This window comes from Mytilus edulis, chromosome 4, assembly GCF_963676685.1.
Source record: "Mytilus edulis chromosome 4, xbMytEdul2.2, whole genome shotgun sequence".
NCBI classification, from domain to species: domain Eukaryota; kingdom Metazoa; phylum Mollusca; class Bivalvia; order Mytilida; family Mytilidae; genus Mytilus; species Mytilus edulis.
Window position 1 is genome coordinate 16,896,488 of NC_092347.1, and position 27,641 is coordinate 16,924,128.

Sequence of the window (27,641 nt, forward strand, 5' to 3'; positions counted from 1 at the left end):
TGAATTTTAAATGTGCGTATTGTTATGCATTTACTTTTTTACATTGGCTAGAGGTATAGGGGGAGGATTAAGATCTCATAAACATGTTTAACCCCGCCGCAGTTTTGCGCCTGTCCTAAATCAGGAGCCTCTGGCCTTTGTTAGTCTTGTATTTTTTTAATTTTAGTTTCTTGTGTACAATTTGGAAATTAGTATGGCGTTCATTATCACTGAACTAGTATATATTTTTTTATGCCCTCGTCACACTGTCCCGATTTTTACGCCAATGGCAACACGATTAATGAAATTTTCAAAATCGGGACTGATCGTATCCAGATTGGGCTATTCGTAGTGCCATCTTTAACCATCTTTAACCATCGGCCACTTTTTCTAGCCTTCGGGGACAACTTCTGGAAGGGCTCTAAATTTTTTAACATGTTAAAAAATCCCCGAAGGTGCGTCCGATGTTGAGGGTTCGTATTGAGTTCGTATCACCATCCTCACCATCGTAATGTCACCGATAATGCATCTTTGAACATCGTATTGCATTCGTGTTTCCATCGTTTCCATCGGACAGTTTGGACATTACGATGTCTACACGAACGAATCAAGAAGCTACCCGAAGGTCTTACGATGGCAACACGACTTCGTCAAGACCTCGTAATCCCGTCGTGTTGCCAACGAATAAAAGTACGAAGGCGACAAGATGTTACTACGACGGCAATAAATCCAGCTAAATGTAAGTTAATTTTCGCGCTAAAATACATTTAAAGTGCCATGCGCTATATGCACTGGTCAGTCTAATACGACAGTTAAGAAAGACGTTCACAAAACATGGAGCTCATATCATGATTCTATGAGCACAAGAAAGGCGACAGCGTTGTTTCTATTAACTCAAATGGAATAAGAAGAGCAGCTACTACAGGCTCAGGATTTACTTTCACAAATAACATAATGAAAATCATAAACGCGCCTCGTACACCAACACTGCAGGTACACGCTTATAGGGAAACCAACTTTTTCTTCATTATTCTGATTTGTTTATGTATCGTCTGAGTTGTTGTCACACGAATGTTTACTCCATAACCATTTTGTTTTCTATATGTCATATTTTGCCGCATTTGTTGCTTTCCACACATCCTTCCTTTTGTCTATATAGTAATGATATTGTCCCGGAAAGAGCTCATTTTGAATAAAAAGGATCAACGAAACCCATTACCTTACCTTAAAGATAGATCAGTAAACGTGGGCATAATTATGGGTGATTATTCAGACTAGTGCACACATTGTACAGTTCAAACAAGGCAATGCCGAGCTCGGCATCCCCTCGTATGTAACATATTGGGGACAAATATGGACACTATATGTGTATATGACACATGCAGAAAATGGTAAATTGAATATGCATATTTGATACATAAACTATTTTTTTTTAAATCAACCAAAACATTCAATAACTGGAAATACCTTGTATTATGCTTTTTCGAGGAGAAAAAAACAAGTCCATCTGCATGACCTTGACCTTTGGCCTTGAACTTAAAAAATGTCAGATCATTACAAGGAGGAATAATATACCAAATGTGGTTAAAATCTTTTGAAGCATATTGGTTTTAGAGTGTCCACAAGGGTGATATTGCATTGTATTACAACTGCCACTGTGACCTTGACCTTTGAACTTTAAAGTCAATAGCGCTTAAGATATTCTTAACGAGTAACACCATACCAAGTTTTGAGTGTCCATGACAATTTTATCTACACGCAACTTACATGTAGTATAGGCGAGGGCATCGTAAGCTGTACACGACGTCTTTTAGACATCGTATGGCCATCGCGCCATCATCGTGTAGCCTTCGTAATCCATCGTATACCCTTCGTGATCCATAGTGTAGGCTTCGGCTGAGATATGAAGCTTAAATACCAGTCTTCGGTTAACCTTCGTATGTCCATCTTTTGCCATCGTATATAATTTCGGCATCATCGTATATACTTCGTTATTCATCGTTCTTGCTTCGGTCACTTTTTGGTATTTTGACGAGATCGGGACCAACTTCGTATGAACCTACAATTTTCGCATTCGGGTGTCCATCGTATATAAAAATCGGGACAGTGTGACGCGGGCATTAGAGGTTTCCAGATTTGCTACCGTACCAACCGTAGTACGAAGTGGGAGCCGTCATTTAACGTTTGAAAATTATTGATGCATACATTTTAAATCAACACATGTTTTAGGAATCATATGCAGAACTGTTTTGAGAATTTTTAGCTGTAATTTGGGACTAATTTCATGTGGTTTCTTGTATTCGTAGGAAACAATAGTGTGTGCACTCGATTATGCTTTCAAGCAACCGTTGCAAGTAACCGTTGGAACGAAAGGTTTATAGTTAAGAGTTATTTCCCCGTGAAACTACATAGATACAAAGAAGCTAAATTACAAAACAAATTTAAAACTTTATAAATTTTGTTTGTAATAACTTAATGTATCATTGTAAAAAGTTAAAGTTTTGTATTTATTTTGGTAAATTTTTAGAAAACATGATCAAATAAAATGAATTTGAACAAAATAAATTGACCTTAATAACAAAAGAAAAATGACAAAACTATTATAAAACCAAATCGGTATTCAGTCTGTACGCGGGAGGTCTAAAACCTTAGTCTATGGATATTGAATCAAAAGATAAAAAAAAGTCCAGGGAGACATACTTTATAAAAATTAATACTCTGTTACAAACAAAACGTTTGATTTCTAATTAATGTACTGATTATGTATGACTTTTGTCATTATACTTTTAGATAACATTGCCTTGTGATAATTTTGTGTTATATGTAATATATCTGTTGTATATATATGTTGAAGAATTAAATAAAGATAAAAAAAAAATCAGACGTCCGGAAAGAAATTATAAAAAATACAAGGTCGTTTACATCTTCAATTTGAACAATTGTGCATAGAGATATGGCTGATATCGTATTTACTTGACATCCTTCATTTTTGGACAATTATCTTTACCGTCGGGCTTAAAGTTTTTCTTTATAAAAAAAAACCCTCATAAAATCAATATGCTCTATAAATTTTAGAAACATGCCCTTTTTATTAACACAACTGTTCATATATCTTTTTCGCAGTAAGCCGAGAGAGAAAACTCAGAAAAACTGGAGTTAACTATTTTAAGTAGTATCGTATTCATGATACTAGTACATATAAACCTGAACAAATAACATAAAAACATTTACCAACCGATGAAAATGATCCTTAATTTTGAGTAAAATTGAGAATGGAAATGGGGAATGTGTCAAAGAGACAACAACCCGACCAAATAAAAAAACAACAGCAGAAGGTCACCAACAGGTCTTCAAAGTAGCGAGAAATTCCCGCACCCGGAGGCGTCCTTCAGCTGGCCCCTAAACAAATATATACTAGTTCAGTGATAATGAACGCCATACTAATTTCCAAATTGTACACAAGAAACTAAAATTAAAATAATACAAGACTAACAAAGGCCAGAGGCTCCTGACTTGGGACAGGCGCAAAAATGCGGCGGGGTTAAACATGTTTGTGAGATCTCAACCCTCCCCCTATACCTCTAACCAATGTAGAAAAATAAACGCATATCAATACGCACATTAAAATTCAGTTCAAGAGAAGTCCGAGTCTGATGTCAGAAGATGTAACCAAAGAAAATAAACAAAATGACAATAATACATAAAAAACAACAGACTACTAGCAGTTAACTGACATGCCAGCTCCAGACTTCAATTAAACTGACTGAAAGATTATGATTTCATCATATGAACATCAGGCACAATCCTTCCCGTTAGGGGTTTAGTATCATGCCATCATAACATATATGAGAAGAACATAACCCGTGTCATGCCAACAACTGTTTTTAGAATAAATGCGTTTAATCCGACGCAAAGACCTTATCAGTGACTCAATATTAACGCCAAAATATGCAATCTTTAATGACTTGACAACAGTATCGTAATTATATCCCTTCTTAATCAGTCTATTTAAAGGTTTTGTAAGTTTCTGAGGTGAATACTGACACCTTTGTGCTTATAAAGAATATTTCCATAAAAAATTGGATGTGAAATACCTGAACGTATAAAAAGTCTGCATGTTGAGCTATATTTACGAATGATGTCTTTATACCGATGATAAAATTTAGTAAATGTTTTGACTAGTTTGTGATATCGAAAACCCTGGTGTAATAATTTTTCAGTAATACATAAATTTCTCTCGTTAAAATCTAAAACATTGTTACAAACACGAGCGAATCGTACAAGTTGAGATATATAAACACCGTAAGATGGTGACAAGGGAACGTCACCATCTAAAAACGGATAATTAACGATAGGAAATGAAAAATCATCCCTTTTATCATATATTTTAGTATTCAGCTTTCCGTTAGTGATATAGATATCAAGATCGAGGAAAGGGCAGTGGTCATTATTAGTATTAGCTTTATTTAAAGTAAGTCCATAAATCAGTTGTAAATGGTGCAAAAGACATTATATAGCAACATAGTATTTTCCGTACAACATTACGAAGAGTTAGAAAGACATATTCATATTGCATTAGACTATTATTGCCGTTATCAGTGAACAAAATACGCTGTGTTGTATGAAGGTTTTTTTGGCAATGCTGTACGACAAAAGGATTAATGGATGGATATTGGTTTAACATTACCCCTCGTAGATTATATTATACTACTCCCAGGCACGTGCAATACACAATTTTACTCGCGACAATATTTACAAATATTAATGTAATAACAATATCTAGTGACATAATAATAATAAGCGAACACGATGAAGTAACATCGTGATGATGAATATTTCGACTCAAAAAATGGTTTTCGTTAGTGTCAAAAAATTTATATTTATTCTTTAAGTAATTAATATAATCAACAATTTTATTAAAAAGTTCAGTGACAAAATATAAGGAAAAAGATAGATCGATGGTTTTACAATGTGTGTTGCGTTTTATGAAAAAATGTTGCTCCAATGATCGAAAAGATAGCTTAATTAATAAAAAATTATTTTAATGAGAAATCAACACAATTTTGAACTCATTTTTACCATAAGCACGTGTACTAGTTTAGTGACGCATCCAGAACTTTTCATAAGGGGAGGGGGGCGCTCCAACCATACTTCAGTGATTCCCTATATAATCAACCAAATTTTTGCCACGAAAAGGGGGAGCGGGTCCCAAGCCCCCTCCCCCTGGATCCGTGTTTGTAGTCATTAACGACACCAGTAAGGTGCACGTAAGATATTATTAATAAGTAATTTCTAATTATTCCAATTTATATTTGAGTATTAGAAAACATTCTTTATTCTATTCCTTTTCTTAATATATACAGAAAACAAAAACATAGCCATACAGAAACGCAAATCTATTTTTAGAATATAAAGGTCGAGGCAACTCAGTTCCAGTAAGGACTGTTTGATTCATTCTCTTGTGCACAAAATAAATTTTATCGTATAAAATCACGTGTAAGGTTTTCTAGAAGCAGAGAAATCGTAATAAAATAAAAGATTAAGGTTTTTATCACTGATATGCAATTTTGTTTCTTTATTTTCATCATGATACATACAATAATCTCATGCATTAAATAAAACCTCCCAAACAACACCAACGGTTGTGTTACGTACCAACCGTACCTGATACGTAGCAAATCTGGAAACCTCTATTAGGGGCCAGCTGAAGGACGCCTCCGGGTGCGGGAATTTCTCGCTACATTGAAGACCTGTTGGTGACCTTCTGCTGTTATTATTGTTTTTTTATATGGTCGGGTTGATGTCTCTTTGACATATTCCCCATTTCCATTCTCAATTTTAATTTTATTTTAGGATCACATTTAAACTACGGGGTCGCCAAAGGTTCCAAACGCCTAAATCAAATAAAAGGAATAACTAGCATAGAAATAATCCTTGTGTGTTGATTTAAAAGTTGAATACTTTAACTTTCTTTTTTTCTTCTCGTTCACCTGCATGAACTCTTTTATTTAACTAACATCCCATTGAAAGGCCTCGAACAGACTCAGTGAGCGTAAAAAATAATGCTATTGATTGCCTATGATAAACAATAAAATATAAATGAACAGTATTATTACCAACATAAGTATTGTGGTTGTCCATGCTTTTATGAAAATGATTATAAAGCTGTTTGAGAATCTATAACCAGTCAAGTACAGGAATAATTCCAAATATTTATTAATTCTCAAGACTAAGTGTGGCTCTTTTACAGAGAAACATCTAATTATGGATCCCAGCTGGTTCAAACAGAGAAGAAGAAAACCAATGTTGAACAAAACAAGAAAGACTCTATTGAAAAAGGTATGTATTAGTAGTTGACCATACATTACATCAGAGAGTAATCAAAGATTTAATATAATATTATGATACATTTAAGCATGCTGAGATTTTGTAAAAAAGTAAAAACACTTTTTAAGATGATTTTTGTTTCTTTAACTTCTAGTTCGGAAGGATATATAGTTGGAATCCAATTAGCAAAGTTTGCATTGTTAATAGAAAGAACATCCGTACATATCAATCTTGATATAAAATATGAAAATTCAGTTTGAAATATCATACCCAGCGTCAATTGATAGCTTATTGTATAATGATTCCAAAAAATATATGGTTGCTATTCATTTTTTCTAAATAAGGGAGATTCCTACATTGTTACTTTCGGTTTGAAATATATCACTTCCAGTTTTATTTGATACTTAATACTGATTCCAAAAATATATTGTAAAATATACTTATGCAATAAATAAGTACAAAAAATAGCAACTTCAAGTTTACACCAGGTCACTTCCGGTTGGCTTTTTCTTTGTCAATTGGCTTGCAACGTAATGGAAAAAAGTCCAATGGCTTTATCATGTATATATATGAGGTAAAAGTAAAGGTCAAAATCGTTGAACGCCAATTTTACTAATGACTTTTGAAAATAATTGAAAATAAGTCAAAATCAAAATTTTTCAAATATGACCTTGACCTCTGACCGTGACCTTATTTTCTTATTCGTGGACCGAGGACCTCAAATCAAAAGGTTCTAGGTCTCAATTACTTATGGTTTACAAGATAGAAATACACATCATTTATATCAAATGCATAAGGGGCAATAACTCTCATATGGAGTGTTCATATCGCTTCGTTCAAAATAAGACAAGGTTGCGAAGGATATAACAATCAATTTTATAAAATAAATTTGTCGCTTTCTTTTGCGGTTAATACGGAGTAGATGTAGTCACAAGGAAAACAGTGTTCGGGGAGATAAATCTTAAAAAGAAAATTTTTCGGCTTAGAACAGGTGAAAAATAAAGCGCATAAACTGTATGACATTATATAAGAAACATCTTAGTGACATATTGCGAAACAAAAATAATCAGCGAGAACAAAATTTGGCGGAGGAAAATAAAAATAATAATCAGAACAAATACAATAGGTCTTTCCACAGAAAAATGGAAAGACCTAAATTGTTATTAAAGGAACAAAATTGACGCTTACAATTATGTATAGATTTATTCGTTTTTCATATTAATCCGTAACAAGAAAAGCGACTCAAAATGTTGATGGTATTTTATCATCATTTAAACTATAAGTGTGCAATTAACAATTTTAACAACCAATTGACACACATAACATCCTGGTGTAGAACGCCACATGCAGGGTGTCGGCTATGTTTGACACGGGATGGCAATTTCGAAGCGAAGAAAAACTATCAAAGTAAGTTCAAGTATAAAAATTTCTTTTTTGGGAATTCCTAGTACCATATAATGTTTGCACGGAAGGAACTACAGCATAATCTATTTCTTGCAAGTAGACGCAGTCGATTTCAGTGCTCTGTTTTCTCAAACACCTCTCCCTAGTTTTCCGTGTTGCAGATTTTGAGGCTACATATACAAATTTCTAGATAAAAAAACTACTTTAGACGAACTCCAACTGTATCATTTATATGGATTTGAATTCATATCATGGAATTTAACCAAATACCAGCTTCTTACTTAAAATTAATCGGTTTACAACTAGTTTTTCGTCCAAATATTACGTGTCGCTCGGGATGTCAGATTTTGCATCTCAAGGGGTAGAGGCTTTTGATAAATAAATAAAAAAGAATAGATTTGCATTAAAATCGGTCTTTAGCTGATACTTTCTTTTTTTTTTTTACTCAAACACATCTACTGTATTATGAAAACACATTAAAAACTGAAGGTTTTTAAGTCTTATAAGACATGTGCTTTTGATTTCAAAAATGACTTAAAATATTTTGTTTTAAAACCGGAAAAGGATATCTTTTCCATATATCATGGTCAGATCCAAAGTCACGACTGTGGCTCAATGCACCGAAACATGGAGACAAATCATAGAGAAGACCTCCATATAAGATTTGTTCGATGCAACTAAATTTCGTATGTAGTATGTAGCCAGTTTTCCAGAACCTCTATGTTGTTACCCGATACTACATTTCCTATCTTATTCTCCTTGACAAACATCTAAACGTCTCTAGGTAAAGAAGATTAGAAATATTGTCGAAAGGAAATTTATTGTCTTAACTCATAAATCGAAAATGAACTTACAACGCCATGGCTAAAAATGAAAAAGAAAAACAGACAAGTATAATAGTACACAGAAACAACATATATAGAAAAATGAAGACTGAGCAAGTCGCACCCCCACCAAAAACTTAGGGTGATCTCAGGTGCTCCAGAAGGGTAGGCAGATCCTGTTCCACAAATGGCACCCGTCGTATTGCTCATGTTACTACAAACTCGGTAAATATATTAATTCGGTTGGTCACATTCATAAATAAGGAAGGAGATTCTCGTGTTCAGTAAGAATACATTTAGGGAACACTCTTAACCAGGAAATAAAGAATTCGTCGACCACGGGTATATAAGTGTATGAGAAAAGTCCTGCCAATCCACCGTGCATGTGCTAAATCTATAGCCAGTCAATGTCGTTAAAACTTCCAACTTCTTTCAATCAATACTGACCGTGCAAGGGATGTAAAGCCATTCACGGTCGTCGATTTCCAATCCAACATGGAGTCACGTCTCAAGTCTTTGCAACTGTAAGGACGCACTGGGTCAGCTACACTTTACCCGTTATCTACGATGTTGATTTACTGATAGATGCATCAACAACTTGCTTCTTTCAAAACCAATCCAACGCCGTACAGTCTATATTGTTGTCTATGTAAATACCCGCGTCAGCATACACTCCAAAACCAATTATGTATGGGGTAGAGTTATGCCGAATGACGTCAGAGGGTCTGTATCCTAGGTGTTAGATAATAAACAGCCAATTCATTGTCTTACAACTGGGGTCATAATAATGCTTCATCATCATGGTTAGCGGTAGCTGACCAACCTTGCACTGAAAGAAACCGTTGTGAAGGAAGTAGACTGCAAAACAACCAACAACAATAGTAAAAAAATAAAGGGCTGCGCTTTAGCGCATGATACGCCCGTTGCTCTTTTAACTTGTCTTTTAATGAATTTATATGATCAACTAGAAATAGTGTGAGCCCTGTAAAATACCCCCTCCCCAAAATAATAAATAAAAATGCACAAAATAATTGGCACTATTAAGGCTACCTCAAATTTAACTAAGTTTGTTGTCTTAATTTTTCATCCATACATTCTATCTTGTTCACAACACACTTTCTGAGTACCAAGTACCTTTTATATTTATAAAATGGAAAGGGAGCTTATGTGAGTTTTTGTCCGAAGTGTGGACGACAGACGGACAACGGTATACCATAATACGTCCCGTCTGAAAGACGAGGGGAGTATAAAAATGGCAAAAAAGACTACAATGACAATGAGGAGCAGCAAGAAGATAACAGGGAAGGTGAAGATGGTGAAAGTTGTAATGTATTGATTGTTGATGGTCATCAAACTACTGGATTTAACCAAATTAATAACGCCAATAAAGTATCACATTTATTGTTCACATCAGACAAGCTAACAACATCCGGTTACACAAGTATAGTTAATAACCAAAAAGGTTAATATGGTTAAATACCAAATTGAATAGCAAAGTACCAAATGAATATTACAGATATTACATTTCTCCCCTTTTACTAAAAAAATATCTTTATTTCCTTGTTCTTTTAAATTTCCAAATGTAGCTTTTAAGAATAATCTTTCAAAACTTAACCAGCAAAAATTTACTGAAAATGTAAAATTTGTCTTTTTAAAAGTTATCAATTAACATGATTTATCTGAGTATCAAGTAAATGTATGAAAATACTTTAAAATTTATAATACTAAATTCTTGACTAGAATTTGATTTAACAAAACAATAAAAAAATGTCATCTCAATTAACTGTCTATAAACCCAAGTACACAATTGTCTCAATTGCTTAAAACAAAATCTTTGTATCTGGATGGTAGTTTCCGGTCACGAGTTGGTCTAGACGGTTTGGACGGCTCTAGACTTGGGACGGATTTCCTCAATTTGTTAGACTGAGCTTTATCATTAATTCCACCATTTTGATTTCCTTTTAACACATTTTGATTTTCACTTTCAACATTTTGATTCTCACTAGATATATTTTGATTCTCACTAGATATATTTTGATTCTCACTAGATATATTTTGATTTTGATTTTCACTATTGACATTTTCACTATAGACATTTTGATTTTCACTATTGACATTTTGATTTTCACTATAGACATTTTGATTTTCACTATTGACATTTTGATTTTCACTATTGACATTTTCACTATTGACATTTTGATTTTCACTAGATTTCCTTTCAATGAATCTTTTAATATGTGTGACATTTCTCTTATATGTATCACCATCATCATTTTGAACAACAACACTATTTCCATGCTTTTCCAGCAGTGTGAATGGTTTCGGATTAAAGGTTGTAGACAATTTATTTCCTCTATTTTGTTTCACTAAAACAGAATCTCCTGCTTTCAAATCATTTGTTGTCGCATTCCTTCTTGTGTCCGCATATAGTTTTCCTTTCTCCTTCCTTTGACTATCTCGGTCACGCACTTCAGTGTCGTCATGTGAACGGATCTGAATATCAGGTAGTTTTGTGCGAAGCGTTCTATTAAATAACAATTCAGCTGGGCTTACACCTGTAGTACAATGAGGTGTTGACCTGTACATCTTCAAATACGTTTGTATTTCAGTACTCAAGTTCTTTTTCTCAGCATTTGCAATACGCATGCGCTTCAGCAATGAACGGTTCTGACGCTCTATTTCCCCGTTTGCGGCTGGCCATAAGGGTGTAATTCTTCTGTGCACAATACCATTTTGATCCAAGTATTTTTTAAAAGTGTCACTAATAAATTGAGGTCCATTGTCAGTTGCGATTGAAATGGGTAAACCATGTATAGTAAACATTTTGTCCAGAGCATCAATTACACGATCTGCGCTTGTACTTTTACTCATAATTGTCACTTCCAACCATCTTGAATAGTAATCAACAACGGTAAATAGATATTCTCCAGACGGTAACGGTCCTAAAAAATCTGCTGATATCTGTTCCCACGGTTTAGACGGAAGAGACGTTCGTATCATCGGTTCTGGTTTCTCTGGGTTTGCGACAAGCTGGCACCCATAACAAGACTTACAATACTCTTCAATACTCTTGTCCATGTTTGGCCAGCAAACTTTTGATCTTAATCTTTGTTTCATTAAAACAATTCCAGGATGTCCCTCGTGTCCTAACTTCAGTATCTGATTCCTCAATTCAGTCGGTATAATAAGTCTTGTTCCACGAAGAACAATATGACCTATAGAACTAAGTTCCTGTTTCACTGTTAAATACTGTTTGTTTAGCAAGTCTTGCCATCTTCCATTTAATAATAAACAATTTCTAATATTTTGTAATTCTTTGTCATTAAGTGACATATTATCCACATCTTCAATCTTTACAGCGTTTGGTGTAGATTCAGATGCAACAAAACGTATATACTCCTCAGCTGGATTTATTTCTCCTTGTTTTGATTCATTTTTCGATACCACTAACAACCTAGATAGTGAATCTGCAATATTCTGTGATCCTGGAATATATTCCAGAACATATTTAAAAGGTTGCATTCTAAGCATTCACCTTTCAACTCGGGCACATGGTTTAGACTTGGGCGATAATATAAATTCCAACGGACGATGATCGGTTAGCAACTCAAAATCATGACCCAGTAAATACATATGGAACCTTTCACAGGCCCATACTAACCCTAACGCCTCTTTTTCTGTTTGTGAATACTTCCTTTCGATAGTTGTGAGACTTCTGCTTGCATAGCATATGACTTTGCACTCATCATTCTGTTTCTGTACTAGAACAGCACCTAAGCCTACAGGGCTTGCATCTGCAATTACTTGAGTTTTAGCTTTCAAACTGAAATAGCTTAAATTAGACGCATCCACCAGACCTTTTTGTTGACGACCGCGACCGTACGGTGACCTATAATTGGTAATTTCTGTGTCATTTTGGTCTCTTGTGGAAAGTTGTTTCTTTGGCAATCATACCACATCTTCTTTTTTATGTGTAGTGTACACGTTTTGTTTTTGTCTCTGATATAGTCACCTTAAAGGGTTCCTTGATAGAATCTTAATTGTCAAAATGACTGGTTTTGTGCTTATTTTCACTTCAAATACCATAGATGAACAAATAGGACAGCAATAAACAACCAATGCAATGCATATGCAATGTATTTAATAAATTTGGCCAAGCAATTCTACAGGAAAGCTCCAAGTGATTTACAGGAAGGCTCCGAGTGATATTACAGTCAACTTGCGAGCGATTGTACAGTCAATAAAAATATCCGACATGGAGAAAATGAATATATTTGGATTTCTACTGGGACAATTTCTTTGAAACTTTCAGACAGGTAAGACTATATATCAGAAAAGGTACATGTGAAAATCCAAGTAGCAAACATTGATTTTTCGATGTTTATTCGACATTTTTGATCGCTGTTGTGTGACCATTTTGATTGTTTTACACGGAGCTCCACCATTCTAAGGAAAACGTTTCGATGCATATATCTTTCTAATTATTTTATTGGTTCATATTTACATAAAGAATGTTTTAGCTATCAAAACTTGAAGCAGAAACGTTATATAGGAACATAAGAGTTCGTCAAAGTTTCCATCAAGCAACTTGTTATTTTTCGAATGTCGGAGCACCGCTTGACAGTCTCCCGAATGACCAAATTATTAGAAAACCGTACAGTTCCGTTCCCACACTGTGTTTAATTGTAATGAAGCAAGTTATCTGTCTAATCTCTGGTGTCAGTTCAATTTGATGGTACGCAAGTTTAATATCTAACTTTGAGAAGACTTTACTTTGATTCAAATCTTGAATTACCTCATCTACAGTTGGAATTGGATATCTTTCACGCATGACTGCTAAATTTGCGCGCCTCATGTCAACACATATGCGTATATCACCATTCTTCTTTGGTACAATCACAATTGGCGATGTCCACTGACTTGGCCCATTAACGGCTTAAATAATGTCCTGTTCTACAAGTTCATTCAGTTTTTCTTCTAACTTTCCTCGCAAATGATACGGTATACGACGTAATGGCTGAATTACAGGTTGAATGCTTTTGTCTATAGGAATTTTCAATTGAAAGTCTACTAATTTTCCCACACCTGCAAATACCTTTGGAAATTTACTTGTATTTTAAAGTTTCACCACATTATCAGTCACTGTGTTAACATTTGTCTCTATTTTCAATACACCAAGTTCTATTGACGTCTTATGTCAAAGTAATGCCTGGCCGTCTTCCTCAATCACGAAAAAATCAGCTGAAACACAGCGGTCGTTCACACAAACATTTGTATTAAAACTGCCTGCTATAGTAAGTGGCTTATTACTACCATAAGCGAACAAATTCTTAGACGATGTTTTAGACTCGCACTTAATCTTATTCTTCTTTAAGTGTTCCCAAAGTGTCCTATCTATAATGTTTACAGTTGCACCAGAATCAATCACCACAGGAACATCTATACCTCCAACATTAACTGTAAATTTGCTGACTTTGCCTTTAATCCCATGTCCTGTAAATGCATAATCATCATCTTCGTTATCGTAATCTGGTTCACTGCATTTATCATCTGCAGACTCAACATGTCGCACATTTGTTTTTCTTGAATACTGTAAACCAACTTATTTTCGCGGATACTTTATTTTGCGTTTTACCATTTGTTGACCACTTCGCGGATATTTAATTTCGCGATTTTCTGATTAACTAGATGAAGTTTAATAAGGAAAGATCCAAGGTTTAAATATTCGCGACGATTTACATTCGCGTTATGTTTCTACTCGCGAAAGTCGCGAAAATAAATCGCTCGCGAAAATAAGTTGGTTTACAGTAGTGATTCTTTGAAAAAAAATTCTTAGACTTGCAACATTTTTCAAAATGTCCTTCATTTTGGAATAATCTGCATTTCTTCCCTTTTGCTGGGCATTTTGGGTCTGTTTTGTAATGTCCAGAAAACCCACATGATATTTGTTTAAACTCTGATTTATTTTGATTTTGTTTCTTACTTGCATAAGTTGAAACTTTGTTGACAGATTCAATAGGTTGTTCTATCGAAGTTGCCCGTTTCTCTGCAGCTTCCATTGCCTGTGCAGTTTCACGCAATTGCTGTAAGGTAACATTGTGCCTTTCTAATAATTTTCTTCTTAATCTCTTTGAACTACATTTGTCTATTACTTGGTCGCAAATAGCTTCGTCTACATTACCAAAATTGCAATAAACTACCTTTTGTCGCAACCTGGTTATATATTGTTCAATTGTTTCTTGGGGTTTTTGTTCCATTGCCCGGAATTGGTTCCTTTGAAAAGAGTTATTTACTTGCGGTGTTAAGTGATTGTTCAAAATTTCTACAGCAACTTCGTACACTGTTTCATGTTCACCCGGGTCTCGTTCCACCAGGGTATAATATACATCTTGTACTTCCATTCCAGCACTGTGTAACAATAATGCTTTGTTCTGTTGTGCCTCTACAACTCCTTTACCTGTTGCATACAAATTAAAAGATCGAAGCCAGCGTGTCCATCTTTGTCCCAACGAATTAATGTCATTCCCAACGTCAAATTGAATTAAACCAACATCAGACAATATTGGACGTGCTTCTGCCATCTTTTGTTATCCTCGATTATCCTCGTCGCCAAATTGTAATGTATTGATTGTTGATGGTCATCAAACTACTGGATTTAACCAAATTAATAACGCCAATAAAGTATCACATTTATTGTTCACATCAGACTAGCTAACAACATCCGGTTACACAAGTATAGCTAATAACCAAAAAGGTTAATATGGTTAGATACCAAAATGAATAGCAAAGTACCAAATGAATATTACAGATATTACAAAAGGGACTCTACTGAAAGTTATGATCTAAATGAGGAAGTAGGTGATGAAAGTATTAAGGATTTCATTGATGATGAAGATAAAGATTACATTGATGATGAAGATGAGGATTTCATTAAGGATGAGGATGAGGATTTCATTGATGATGAGGAGGCCTCTTCTGAGAATGAAAATGAGGATTTTTCTGATGATGAGGACAGTGATTACAGTGAAGAAGACACTGATGATTAAACCTAGTTCAGCTTTTCAATATTTAGCATAAAAAAACAAATATAATTAACATTGGTATATAACATAGAAGTCTTCAATGCAATATAAGGAAAGTGATATATGATTATGGGTTTTAGTAATTCTATGGCTGATTTCCAAATTTTATAGTAGTTTCAAAGAAGGTAATTTTCTTGAGGTATATTGATTGAACCTTTTTATTGTTTAGAATATTCACAAGATGATCATATTGATAAATGTTTAGGAGACTTGATTTCCTTTTTTTTTTTCATAAACTGACACCCTCAGATTTTATTAAGTATTATTTGTTACATCAATAGATATAAACAATTCACCAAAGTTTTATGGACATTGGTGAAAGCCTTATTGTCCGAAGTGTTAAAAACTCCCCTTTTTTTTATGAAATAAGCCCCATAAATCCAAAACTTAAAATCTGAAATTTATAAAAATTGAAAGGGAGCTTACATCAATAGATATAAACAATTCACCAAAAGTTTCATGGACATTGGTGAAAGCCTTTTTGAGTTATTGTCCGAAGTGTTAAAAATCCCCCTTTTTATGAATAAAGCCCCATAAATCCAAAACTTAGAATTTGAAATTAAAAAAAAAACGAAAGGGAGTTTACGTCAATAAATATAAACAATTCACCAAAGTTTCATGGACATTGGTGAAAGCCTTTTTGAGTTATTGTCCGAAGTGTTGAAAATCCCCCCTTTTTTTAAAAAAAAAAGCCCCATAAATCCAAAACTTAAAATCTGAAATTAAAAAAAAAAACGAAAGGGAGCTTACGTCAATAGATATAAACAATTCACCAAAGTTTCATGGACATTGATGAAAGCCTTTTTGAGTTATTAGCTCACCTGGCCTAAAAGGCCATGTGAGCTTTTCTCATCACTTGGCGTCCGTCGTCGTCGACGTCGTCGTCGTCGTCGCCGTCTGTCGTCGTTAACAATTTTTCAAACATCTTCTCCTCTGAAACTACTGAATGGATTTGAATGAAACTTAGCATGATTGTTCCTTAGAGTATCCTGCACAAAGTGTGTGCTTCGATTTTTGATCCGTCAAAAAACATGGCCGCCGTTACTTAAAATAGAACATAGGGGTCAAATGCAGTTTTTGGCTTATATCTCAAAAACGAAAGCATTTAGAGCAAATCTGACATGGGGTAAAAATGTTTATTAGGTCAAGATCTATCAGCCCTGAAATTTTCAGATGAATCAAACAAACCATTGTTGGGTTGCTGCCACTTAATTGGTAATTTTAAGAAAATTTAGCAGTTTTTGGTCATTATCTTAAATATTATTATAGATAAAGATAAACTGTAAACAGCAAAAATGATCAGCAAAGTAAGATCTACAAATAAGTTAATATGATCAAAATTGTCAATTGACCCCTTAAGGGGTTATTATCCTTTAATGACAATTTTTCACAATTTGTTCATCATATTTGCTAACTTTAAAAAATCTTCTCCTCTGAAACTGCTGAATGGATTTGGATGAAACTTAGCATGATTGTTCCTTAGATTATCCTGCACAAAGTGTGTGCTTCAATTTTTGATCCGTCAAAAAACATGGCCGCCGTTACTTAAAATAGAACATAGGGGTCAAATGCAGTTTTTGGCTTATATCTCAAAAACGAAAGCATTTAGAGCAAATCTGACATGGGGTAAAATTGTTCATTAGGTCAACATCTATCAGCCCTGAAATTTTCAGATGAATCAAACAAACCATTGTTGGGTTGCTCCCACTGAATTGGTAATTTTAAGGAAATTTTGCAGTTTTTGGTCATTATCTTGAATATTATTATAGATACAGATAAACTGTTAATAGCAAAAATGTTAAGCAAAGTAAGATCTACAAATAAGTCAATTTGACCAAAATTGTCAATTGACCTCTTAAGGAGTTATTGCCCTTTAAAGACTTTTTTCACAATTTGTTCATCATGTTGACTTACTTTAAAAAATCTTCTCCTTTGAAACTGCTGTATCAATTTCAGCCAAACTTAGGCTAAATGAGTTTTAGAGTTTCAGAGTATCTAGTATAAATTTTAAATTTCATTTCCTTGTATGTCAAGAAACATAGCTCCTATGGCTAAAATAGAACATAGGAGAAAATGATTTTTTTTTTGCTTTTGAAGAAAATAGGACGATTCAAAGAACATTTAAATAAATTGAAAAGCCAAAATAATCATTGATGAGAGATTAAACCAAAAAAATTCAGGTGAGCGATTCAGGCTCTTGAGAGCCTCTTGTTGTCCGAAGTGTTGAAAATCCCCCCTTTTTTTTAATAAAGCCCCATAAATCCAAAACTTAAAATCTGAAATTAATAAAAAACGAAAGGGAGCTTACGTCAATAGATATAAACAATTCACTTAAGTTTCATGAATATTGGAGTGAGCGTTTTTGAGTTATTGTCCGAAGTGTGGACGACGGACGGACGGACAACGGTATACCATAATACGTCCCGTTCCGGACGTATAAAAACAAATAAATCCCGCAAAATCAAAATTTCCGCCTTGTTCCAACTTGACAACAACACAAAAAAACATTTAATTGCTCACCCAACGCCTGCGAACCCTAAGCGAACGAGCGAGAGTTTACAAGCTGCCAGCCAGGGTCGTTAAACACCACCAGTTAGTTATTTGGTGTTATAGATTAACTGTCATTGAGCTGTCATTGTTCTTATATCGAAAAGTCAGCAAATCGACAGAGGTTTATTATATGCTAGTAGAGCTATAACATTGTAAGAGCACTTTGAACTGGGTACAAGGAGCCCTTCAAAGTAAACGTAAACGTTAATCAGATTGACATAGCAGACTGTCCCAATCGAAGTGTATGCATTGTGCATCGTCTATGCTATTAAACGAGAAGACTTCATTTTGAGTGTCGCTTCTCTTCCTTCCACAATAAATTAATCACCATGCCACTGTGTCCAATAGATACCATATATTGTCGCATTTGTCATCCATGCTTATGATTATTCAGTTTGTGTTGTTTTAGAAGAAAAACGAAAAAAACTCCGTCCGGACATTTTTCCGTCATTGGACGAAATTTTAAGTCAGACTAGACATCCGGTTTGCGTTTTTTTCTGTACTTTGAAGTACATACAAAAGACTATAAGTAACCGTGTATTTGCTATCTGCTATCATTTTCAAGTTGACTATCCACGGCGGTCACCCAGTTTATGATATAAAGAGGATTAGTAAATTGACAGTTAATAGTAAAAAAGCAAATACACTTTATTTATAGTATTAAATGTAAACGCTAACATTATTGGAATCAATAGGAAAAAAAATAGTTTTGGAGGAAACAAAATTGAAGCCGGGCAAGAAAAACAATTGTCATGTCCCAAAGTACCTATAACTTTTGATACCTTTTCTGAAATTCTTCAGTCATAAAATCGTTTAGAAAAAATTATCGGGTCACTAAGTTTATTAAATAGAGAGGATCTATATAATATATCAATGACCGCCGTTGGTTGATTAGTTAACTGAGAATTGATAGTCAATAGCAAACACACTTTATTAATAGTAATGTATGTTAAAAACATACTAAACGCATGTTCATATTGAAATTTATAGAAAACAAAAAAATGGAAATTTTGGGAAAAAGGGGTTGAAAAACAATTGTCCTATTCCCAAGAACCCATAACTTTAATTAATTTTCCTCAAATTTTCCAGTCATTATTTTGTCACAAATATTCATCCTACAACACGTTACATACTTTCAACCACGCTCTGGATGCCCGCGATTTCGCGCGTGTGTGCTAGCATTTATACATCTTGCTTAAAGTATTTCAGTTTGGGTTATTTTGGGAGGAAAACGAAAATTTAGGCGTCCATATATTGTTTCCGTCATCGGACTGACTTTTTAAGAAATAAAAAAGACTTCCGCTGTCCTTTAGGCCTGTTTTGAAATTAAACATAATTTGCATAAGTACTTTGGACAGAACAATTATTTTTTGCGTTTTTCTGTATACTATGATCATACATAGTATACTATAGATAAAGTGTATTTGCTATTAATATATTTTCTCAATTCTAATAGTTTTCTATCCACGGCAGCCACTGAAATATTTCTGTATGCATATATACTATGAATAAATTGTATAAATTTGCTATAATTTACTATAAATTCAAATAGTTTACTGGGTAACTTTATTTTCCGATTTCAAAACGACCTTGAGAGGTGAACATTGACCAAACTGTCATTCAAGTCTTACCCTATAGTTACTGCAGTCCATTCATGCCAACTAGGAGTATATGGGACTTAAGTGTCTTGCTGGGTAATTTTTATTGTCAAGTCAGGTCTGCCTTAATGTCTGTTTTTACGGATTTTGACAAAACGGTGAACTAGCTTTTACAGACTAGTTTCCTATTGGCCATAGTATACCTCTGTGTGTTCCTATACCACATATGCATTCATTTACGATAATTGTTTATACCTGCATTGACTACTATAGTTACGTAGTGGCCATAAAAAGATGCCCACCCCCACCTGATTTTGGCTACTTTTCACGTTTTTCCGATTTTGAACTCTTAAACGGCTTTCAAAGTGCCATATTTTCATTCACAGATGTCTGAGAAGAGTTTAAGGACCATGTATTGCTTGGTTAAAGTCCCTGTGATCATGAAAGTTCAGGTGGGGCAGTTCAAAAAAGGTATGGAGGGTCATACGGGCCATCAAAGAATGGTTGTCGCCATCACGCCTACAGGCGGGATTGGGGTTAAAGGGTTAATATACCAGTGACCGTTTTATATAGTAATTATAACTGTATATACGAGTTGTATATATATATATATATATATATATATACAACTCGTCTAAACATCAACCCAACAATGTTAGATCTGTAAATTTGCTTTCGCAAATTTTTGGTTCTTCCCTCGCCGGGATTCGAACCCATGCTACTGTGATATCGTGACACCAAATCGCCTGCACTGCAGCCGTCCCGCTAGACCACACGACCACCTGGGCTCTCAATAAAAGAGCTTTCGGTGGGCATGTGTTACCTTTCCACGTCGGTTATATATATATATATATATATATATATATATATATATATATATATATGTGTGTTTATGTTCATAGTATACAGAGAAACAGAAAGAATAAAAATCGGTATTTGGAAAAAGGTGGAAGGACCAAAAAAATATGCCCAGTCCCCAAGTACCTATGACTTTTGATACCTCTCTTGGAATTCGCCAGTTATAATTTTTTTTACGGTTTACATACGTTTATTCCTCCGCGATTTCGCAGGTGAGTTATAGTAACATACATGTAGATAGATAGTAAAAGGCTTTTGGTATCATCGCAGTTTATGGACAACTTGAGTATTTACTGGTTACACGTTACATTTCCTTCGTTTTCTTTCTCTCATGATAACTTTCTTTTTAGATTGTTTTCCAGCAAATAATATCTTCACACATTCTTGATGACATCTCAACCTTCTACCCATTTATGATCTTTATCCAGGTCTAAGCCATCTTTTGAATATTTCAAATCTCTTTCTGAGCTCGATTTGGAATTGATCTTTGAGATGTTTGTCTTTAAGCTTCTCCTCGTTATAATTTATGTGTTTTATTTTTATATTTTTTGTTCTACTGGTTTTTGTCCCTTTTGCATGTTTTATGTTTACTTTTGCTATGACAAGGTGGACCATGTGTACTGAGCTGACATCGGCTCCTTTCATATCTCTTACGTCTCTTGGTATTCCCTCAAATATTTTTTTTAATTATTTTTTTATTTACCACTTTTTTATTATCTGTAATCATGTCGTCAGATGAAATAATTGAATGTACAATTAATCAACTATTGCATTTCTCATAAATATTGGCCATCAAATATTCGGCTTTTAATCGTTCAACATAAGGCAAATCCAGAAATATGCTTCGGATTCATGCAGTTTTTAACGTGTTGTTTTTGTTTTTTATCGATTGCATGACGACCATATATATTGCGTTTTATCGTTAGTATTAGTTCTAAGTATGGGTACATGGGGGATACCAAATCCATAGTGTGGCAATGAACGTTGTGTTAGATCAGAAAGTAGAATGTTGTTGATATATATTCTACACTGCTACACGCTATATATACGCTGAATTTAAGAGTAGGATTAAATATCAGTTGCTTGTAGCCAGGATAGTGTGACGAGGTAAAACTTAATGTACAGCGGCAACTATCACGTACATATTCAGGTTGAAGATCATGTTTATGTTAATATGTTTATATTTTATTAATGTATTCAGCGTTTACAAGACCAGCACACTAAGTAGAAGTATAAAGTTCTAGCACACTAAGTAGAAGTATAAAGTTCTACCTTTTAATATTATCCTGGCTCCATGCTACTCATACATGTAATTGATTTAATTCTAAAACTCAGTTTGTACAGCGAATATCAGTGTAGAATAGATATCAACAACCTCATACGTTCGAGGCTTACACAACACAGGAACTTGTCTCAGAATTGTTATTCCTATATGACTTTTTTTCTGAGACAAATGCCTGTGTTACACAACGTTAGTTGCTACCCCGTGGATTCAGTTTTCAAACCCATACGAAGAAATCCTTGCTCAAAACTCCGGTTGACCACCTTCGACACCCATCAGTAGTTAACAATTTGATTTTTATATTCAACAAATAAATAAATGGTCTAGTTTTCATAACGAACTCCATAATCTATTATTAATTTCAGCTTATAATGATTCCCAACTAAGGCACCAACCATTTGATTTTTCTAGCATTACATATAATGGCAGCTGAGGGTGTAACAAACATTTTTTTTTTTCAGAATTCAAAACAAATTAATTTTTTTCTCCAAAAACTGGAAATAAACTTTTTTTCCAAAAAAAAAACCATAGCCCCCCCCCCCCCCCCCCCCCCCCCAGAAAATCAAATGGTTCAGTTACATGTAAGTACATCCTCAAATGTGTTGTTTTTCAATAGATGTAAAATGATTTGACACATTTCGTGCTTTTTATCCTAAATAAGAATGATTTGTTTCAGTTTTCTCCGTTTCGCACTTTAAAGGTACTTCTCTTTTCACCATTTTTTTTTATAATATAATGAAATATTTTTTAATTTTGATATTTCAAAACTTTGATGACTTTGATCAAAATTCCCAAAAACTAAATTGGAAAACATTTTGAAATTGATAAGTGTTACACGGACCGAAATTGCTTTATTATACGTAGTTTGTAAAAAAAAAAAAAAAATTACAAATATATCATATAATATATTCATATAATAAAATATATTTTCAAACTCTTGGCTTGTCTTATCCGGACCTATTTAATATTAAAGAGTTACGACCATCACAGATTTACCTTACGACCATCCTCAACATTTTTGTGTTTAAGTTACGGCCATCATACTTGAATTTTTAAATGCATATTTAACGAAAATTCGAATGATATTATGTACCAAATTTTATTTCAATATCAACACTCTGACTAATAGACCTTTTCAACATCTCTCGACACCTACAGTTGAGAACGACTACTACAGGTGAAATGTGAAGGGTCGTCTCAAAAATAAAAATAAATTAAGATCATTATTGATTTTATTGCTTTCAATAATTGACAATGATAAAACTTTCCTACAGAGTCCAAATGACATGGTTTTTTTTTAAATTTATTATAAAGAAAATGATAGACTTTAAGTTACATTTCATCTTTTAGACGTTTAGCTTCTAGCTGTCCTGGTTGAATTTGGAAAACGAAAAGAACAAATCATGTTTTATTGAAGTTGATATTTAATTAAACAATGATTATGTCGGTTGACAAGGGCAGCACATGTCTGTTAGTTTTGGCCTCGGATGCCTCCATAATGTACTCAATACTTTGTATCATTTCAATTCACCAATTTGGTGTTCCACTTGAATTCTGTATTCACCAATCACTGCTTAAATAAATTGAAACGAGGGGACAATTATATTTTTCAAAATTCATCAAGGAAAAACTTTAACTCGAACAAGATATCTTGAAGCGGAGAAGACCGTCGTTGATAAAAAAAAAACGTGATATTTTCCTTCGACCTAAATAAATCAATATGTAATTATCCCTCCAGAAATTGAATATGTACATCAACTAAGGTGAAGATCGGTGGAAAAACACCAAGTTGGTCGTGTTCACAAGTGTGATACGGACGGACGGTCCAGTATTCTTTTTCATTTTTTTTTAAATCATAAAAGCTTTTACACCAACAAATTAAATCGTTATTGTCATGCGGCAAATATTTGGCAAAAGACTCACATATTCACAAAAGTGAAGAGAAAATGGATTAGGATTCAGAATGATAGGAATATTTGTTTAATACATTCAACATGAAATGTTGCGCAAATACATTTTTTGTACATACGAAATAAGAATATTATATGACAGAGACATATGTAAGGTGGACGGATGCGGACATTTTCCCTTTTCGTATTTTCGGGGAAATCCATAAATCGAGAAAGCGAAATCGAGAAATTGAGAAATCGGGAAATCGAGATATGAAGAAATTGGGAAATCGAGAAAAAGAGAAAGCAAAAACGCAAAATCGAGAATTCATTTCGCGTTTTGGCGTTTTCGTGTTTTGGCGTTTTTGCTTTCTTGCTTTCTCGATTTCTTGATTTCCCGATCTTATCTATTTCCCAATTTCTCGATTTCCCTATTTCTCGATTTCCCGATTTCCCGATTTTGAATTTCTCGATTTTGCTTTCTCGATTTCTCGAATTCCCAATTTCGCGTTTGCAAAATGAAAGGAGAAGTCACGAAAACGCGAAAAGGCGAAATAAATGGCCGCATCCGGCCACAATACATATATTTATTTATTTATTTGGTTGATATATATTCTTAAACTATATAGTCAAAACAGTATAAAACCGCCAATCCAATATGTTACGTAATGATAATCATGATGGTTTTTGTCTTTGAGACGACCCATCCATTTTACCTGTAAACTGTAGGTGTCATTAGTCGGTGTCGAGAGATGTTGAAAAGGTCTATAAGTATGTATGGGACAAGCGGCGTAATTAGTCTTTTACTGCACGAAAATTGGAAAAGAAAAACTTACCTCCAGAGTTGTCTCCCATTTTTGGTTAACCGTAACTTTGAGTTACGACCATCCGCTTACCACGAGTGCTTATTACATTATAATCGTAATAATAAATTCTCTTGGTCTGATGTGAAAATATTGCTGCTAATAAATTGTCGTGCATTGAAGCCGTAGTTTACCGATTGTCACCTTAGTCCTTCCGGATCACCAGAGATCACACCCAATTTTTTCTATGTTGTGTCTCCTGTAGTATTATTGTCTATTTGTGTCTTTTTTTCATTTTTAGCCAAGGCGTTGACAATTTATTTTCGAACTTTGAATTTGAATGTCCCTCTGTTATCTTTCGTCACCCCTTAGGCAACAAGCAACGAAGAATCATGAATCATTGAGAAAACGGCGGATAGCAAGAAGCATATTGCACGGTTATTTTTATGATATCTAAAGACCGGCATATTTTATGACGTCATGTAATGAATTTCATGATATTGTTTGAAAATATCTATGATCGAGCATTTGAAGAAATTTTGTTTTTAAATACATCAGATGTAAAAAAAAAAAAAAAAAAAAAAAAGTATATGTAATAATAACTAATATGTTGTTATTGTCTAGGAGACAATAGGATATACAAAAATTCCAACAAAATTAAATGACGATTTTGATAGAAATGGTATAGAATAGGTCAATAAAGGATATATCGATCTCATACAAAGGCTTTTATTGTATAACAGTTTATTTCAATCACAGATTCATGCGTATTGCGATCACTGGATGTTTACAAGAATGGTCACGTTGAGTTAACTGCATACGAAAAACATCTCGGCGAACTATTTACTGAAAGCAAACAATTGAAAATAAGTAAATATCATCTCAATTTGGACAAATTAAAGATTTTTTTGGAGAAAAAACTGTATGCACATAACTTTCATAATAAAAACTAACCATTTAGTTATAAAAAAAACCTTTAGTTTGAAGTTTCCTATAACGTTAAGCAAACTACTTGTACCTCTTTTAAAAAAAAAAGAATTTCAATAACAAATTGCTTTATAGCAATGTAATTGAATCTTAACTTTAAATCATATTTTCTTACAGATGACATGATGACTGCGAAAAAGATCAGACAGAAATGCCATGATTCAGTGCTTAGAGATATTACAGACCGTGAGGTAAGTGAATGTGACCGATTGTTCTCATTTGATGCAAGCCCAATGTATACTTACTCTTAGGCCCGAGATTACATTTATTTTGTAGTCTTTTTTTAAGATAATAAATGGGCATTTTAAAAATCCCTAGTGCGCTCTGAATAATATTTTAACAGTGAGGTGTACTACATTTTGGACAAATTATATCAAAATTATGGAAAAACTTAATCAGATCTAACTAAAAATGGACATTAAGGCGGTCTTGTATTTTTTGACAGCTTTCAAAATTCTAATTTTTAACCTTTTTTAGTTAGATCAAATCACCGCTTTAATTTAAAATTCATTACCCAATTTTGTTACAGTGTAGTTGCATTCCCCTACTTGCTATTTGAGGCATGCCATAAATAAATTGAAAGGGTATAAACAAAAATGGCAAGTAGCACTGTCCATACTAGGGACTATATTTGTAAGACAACAAAACAAGGAACGATAACTGTGTTCCCGGACCATGTTTTTTAGGGTATAAATCAATTGGTTCTAGTTTTTGTTTATTTACTTTGAACTTTTATGAATTGAAAAAATGAATTAAATATGGCAGCTAATAATCAAAAATTACAAATTTATGATAGAAAGAATATACCAGTTCAAACCAACATGCATAAAAACTGCTAATTTAAAATTTATATGACAATTTTTAGGAAAGACATTTAAAACAAGTTACTAATTTTGTCCAATTGTTTCGTGGTTCTTGCTTTCTGATGTGTTTTATCTGTTTTCACACGATAATCCATAATGTTATTTTAGTCTAATTACCAAATGTTGGAGAAACGTGACCACACCGATATTTGAAGCCTAGTTCGGCTTCGGACAGTTTCTATTGGTTGGGGATGCCAAGAGACCTAAGCACTGAACTTCGGCACGAAAACTGGTAATCATAGTCGACAAGCGTTTTAAAAAAATCAAAAATATCGTATTCAACTTTTATTCGTGAGACTTTTGTCGCAGAAAGCTCGACATAGGGATAGTGATCCGGCGGCGGCGGCGGCGTAAGCTAACTCTTAAAAGATTTATATTTTAGCAGGTGTAATACCCGAATGCTTCGTACTTTGTATATGGATCATCATGGCTCATCTTACGAATTTCCGTCATTCACATGTCTAATGTCCTTGACCTCATTTTTATGGTTCAGTGACAACTTGAAAAGGCCTTGGGCTGATATTGATGTCTCGGGATGATACGACCTATGATACGGATTTTGCCATGTATTATACACTTTATCATATATTTCAACAGGAGAGTTATATTATATGAACTGTTTTCTGATCTATAGCAGTGTCTTACCTTCAGTTCTACTTTTGTCTTTTTTTGAACGCCTTTTCAGATTCTAATGAATCCTGGGTAATATTTTCAAAAGCGTACACCAAAGCGTTTTGATTGGTTGAAAACCTTAAAGACAATGGAAATTCAACCAATGACGTAACGTTATTTTCACTTTGGGGTACGAACAATGAAATTACCCATGATGCTTTAGATTCTGAAACGGCCAATTACATATCTGATCATCTTTGAAGCACCTGGATTACCTTACATTTTGCGTGCTGATGTTTTAAAAATATTTTGTTTATTATTTTATTCTTTTGTGTGTTTTGTTCCTTTTATAGTTGCATTTAGTGTGCCAAAAAATACGAAAACTTAACGTTTGTGACGTCACATGTTCATACCTAACAATGACGTCATTCAATAAATACAGTAGTTTTGCATATGTGATAAATCAGTTGGAAAGCAAGTCCTTGGAAACGTCCGTTGTCGTCAAGCTTTATCAGCAACAATAGCAGGGGGAATTAATTAGGTGGCGCTACAGTCGTCCGTAACGTCAAAAAGTCCGCCAAAT

General features: G+C 34.0%; 1 protein-coding gene across 1 annotated transcript in view; it reads left to right on the top strand.

Moving 5' to 3' along the window:
• The window catches only part of LOC139521723 (protein mono-ADP-ribosyltransferase PARP14-like), a 107,277-nt gene that overhangs the window by 28,251 nt on the left and 51,385 nt on the right, over nucleotides 1-27,641 (top strand). The window contains exons 2-3 of the mRNA XM_071315285.1: nucleotides 6,230-6,318; nucleotides 25,701-25,774. Coding sequence (XP_071171386.1) covers nucleotides 6,230-6,318; nucleotides 25,701-25,774 — 163 coding nt within the window. The remainder of the gene's footprint in view (nucleotides 1-6,229; nucleotides 6,319-25,700; nucleotides 25,775-27,641) is intronic.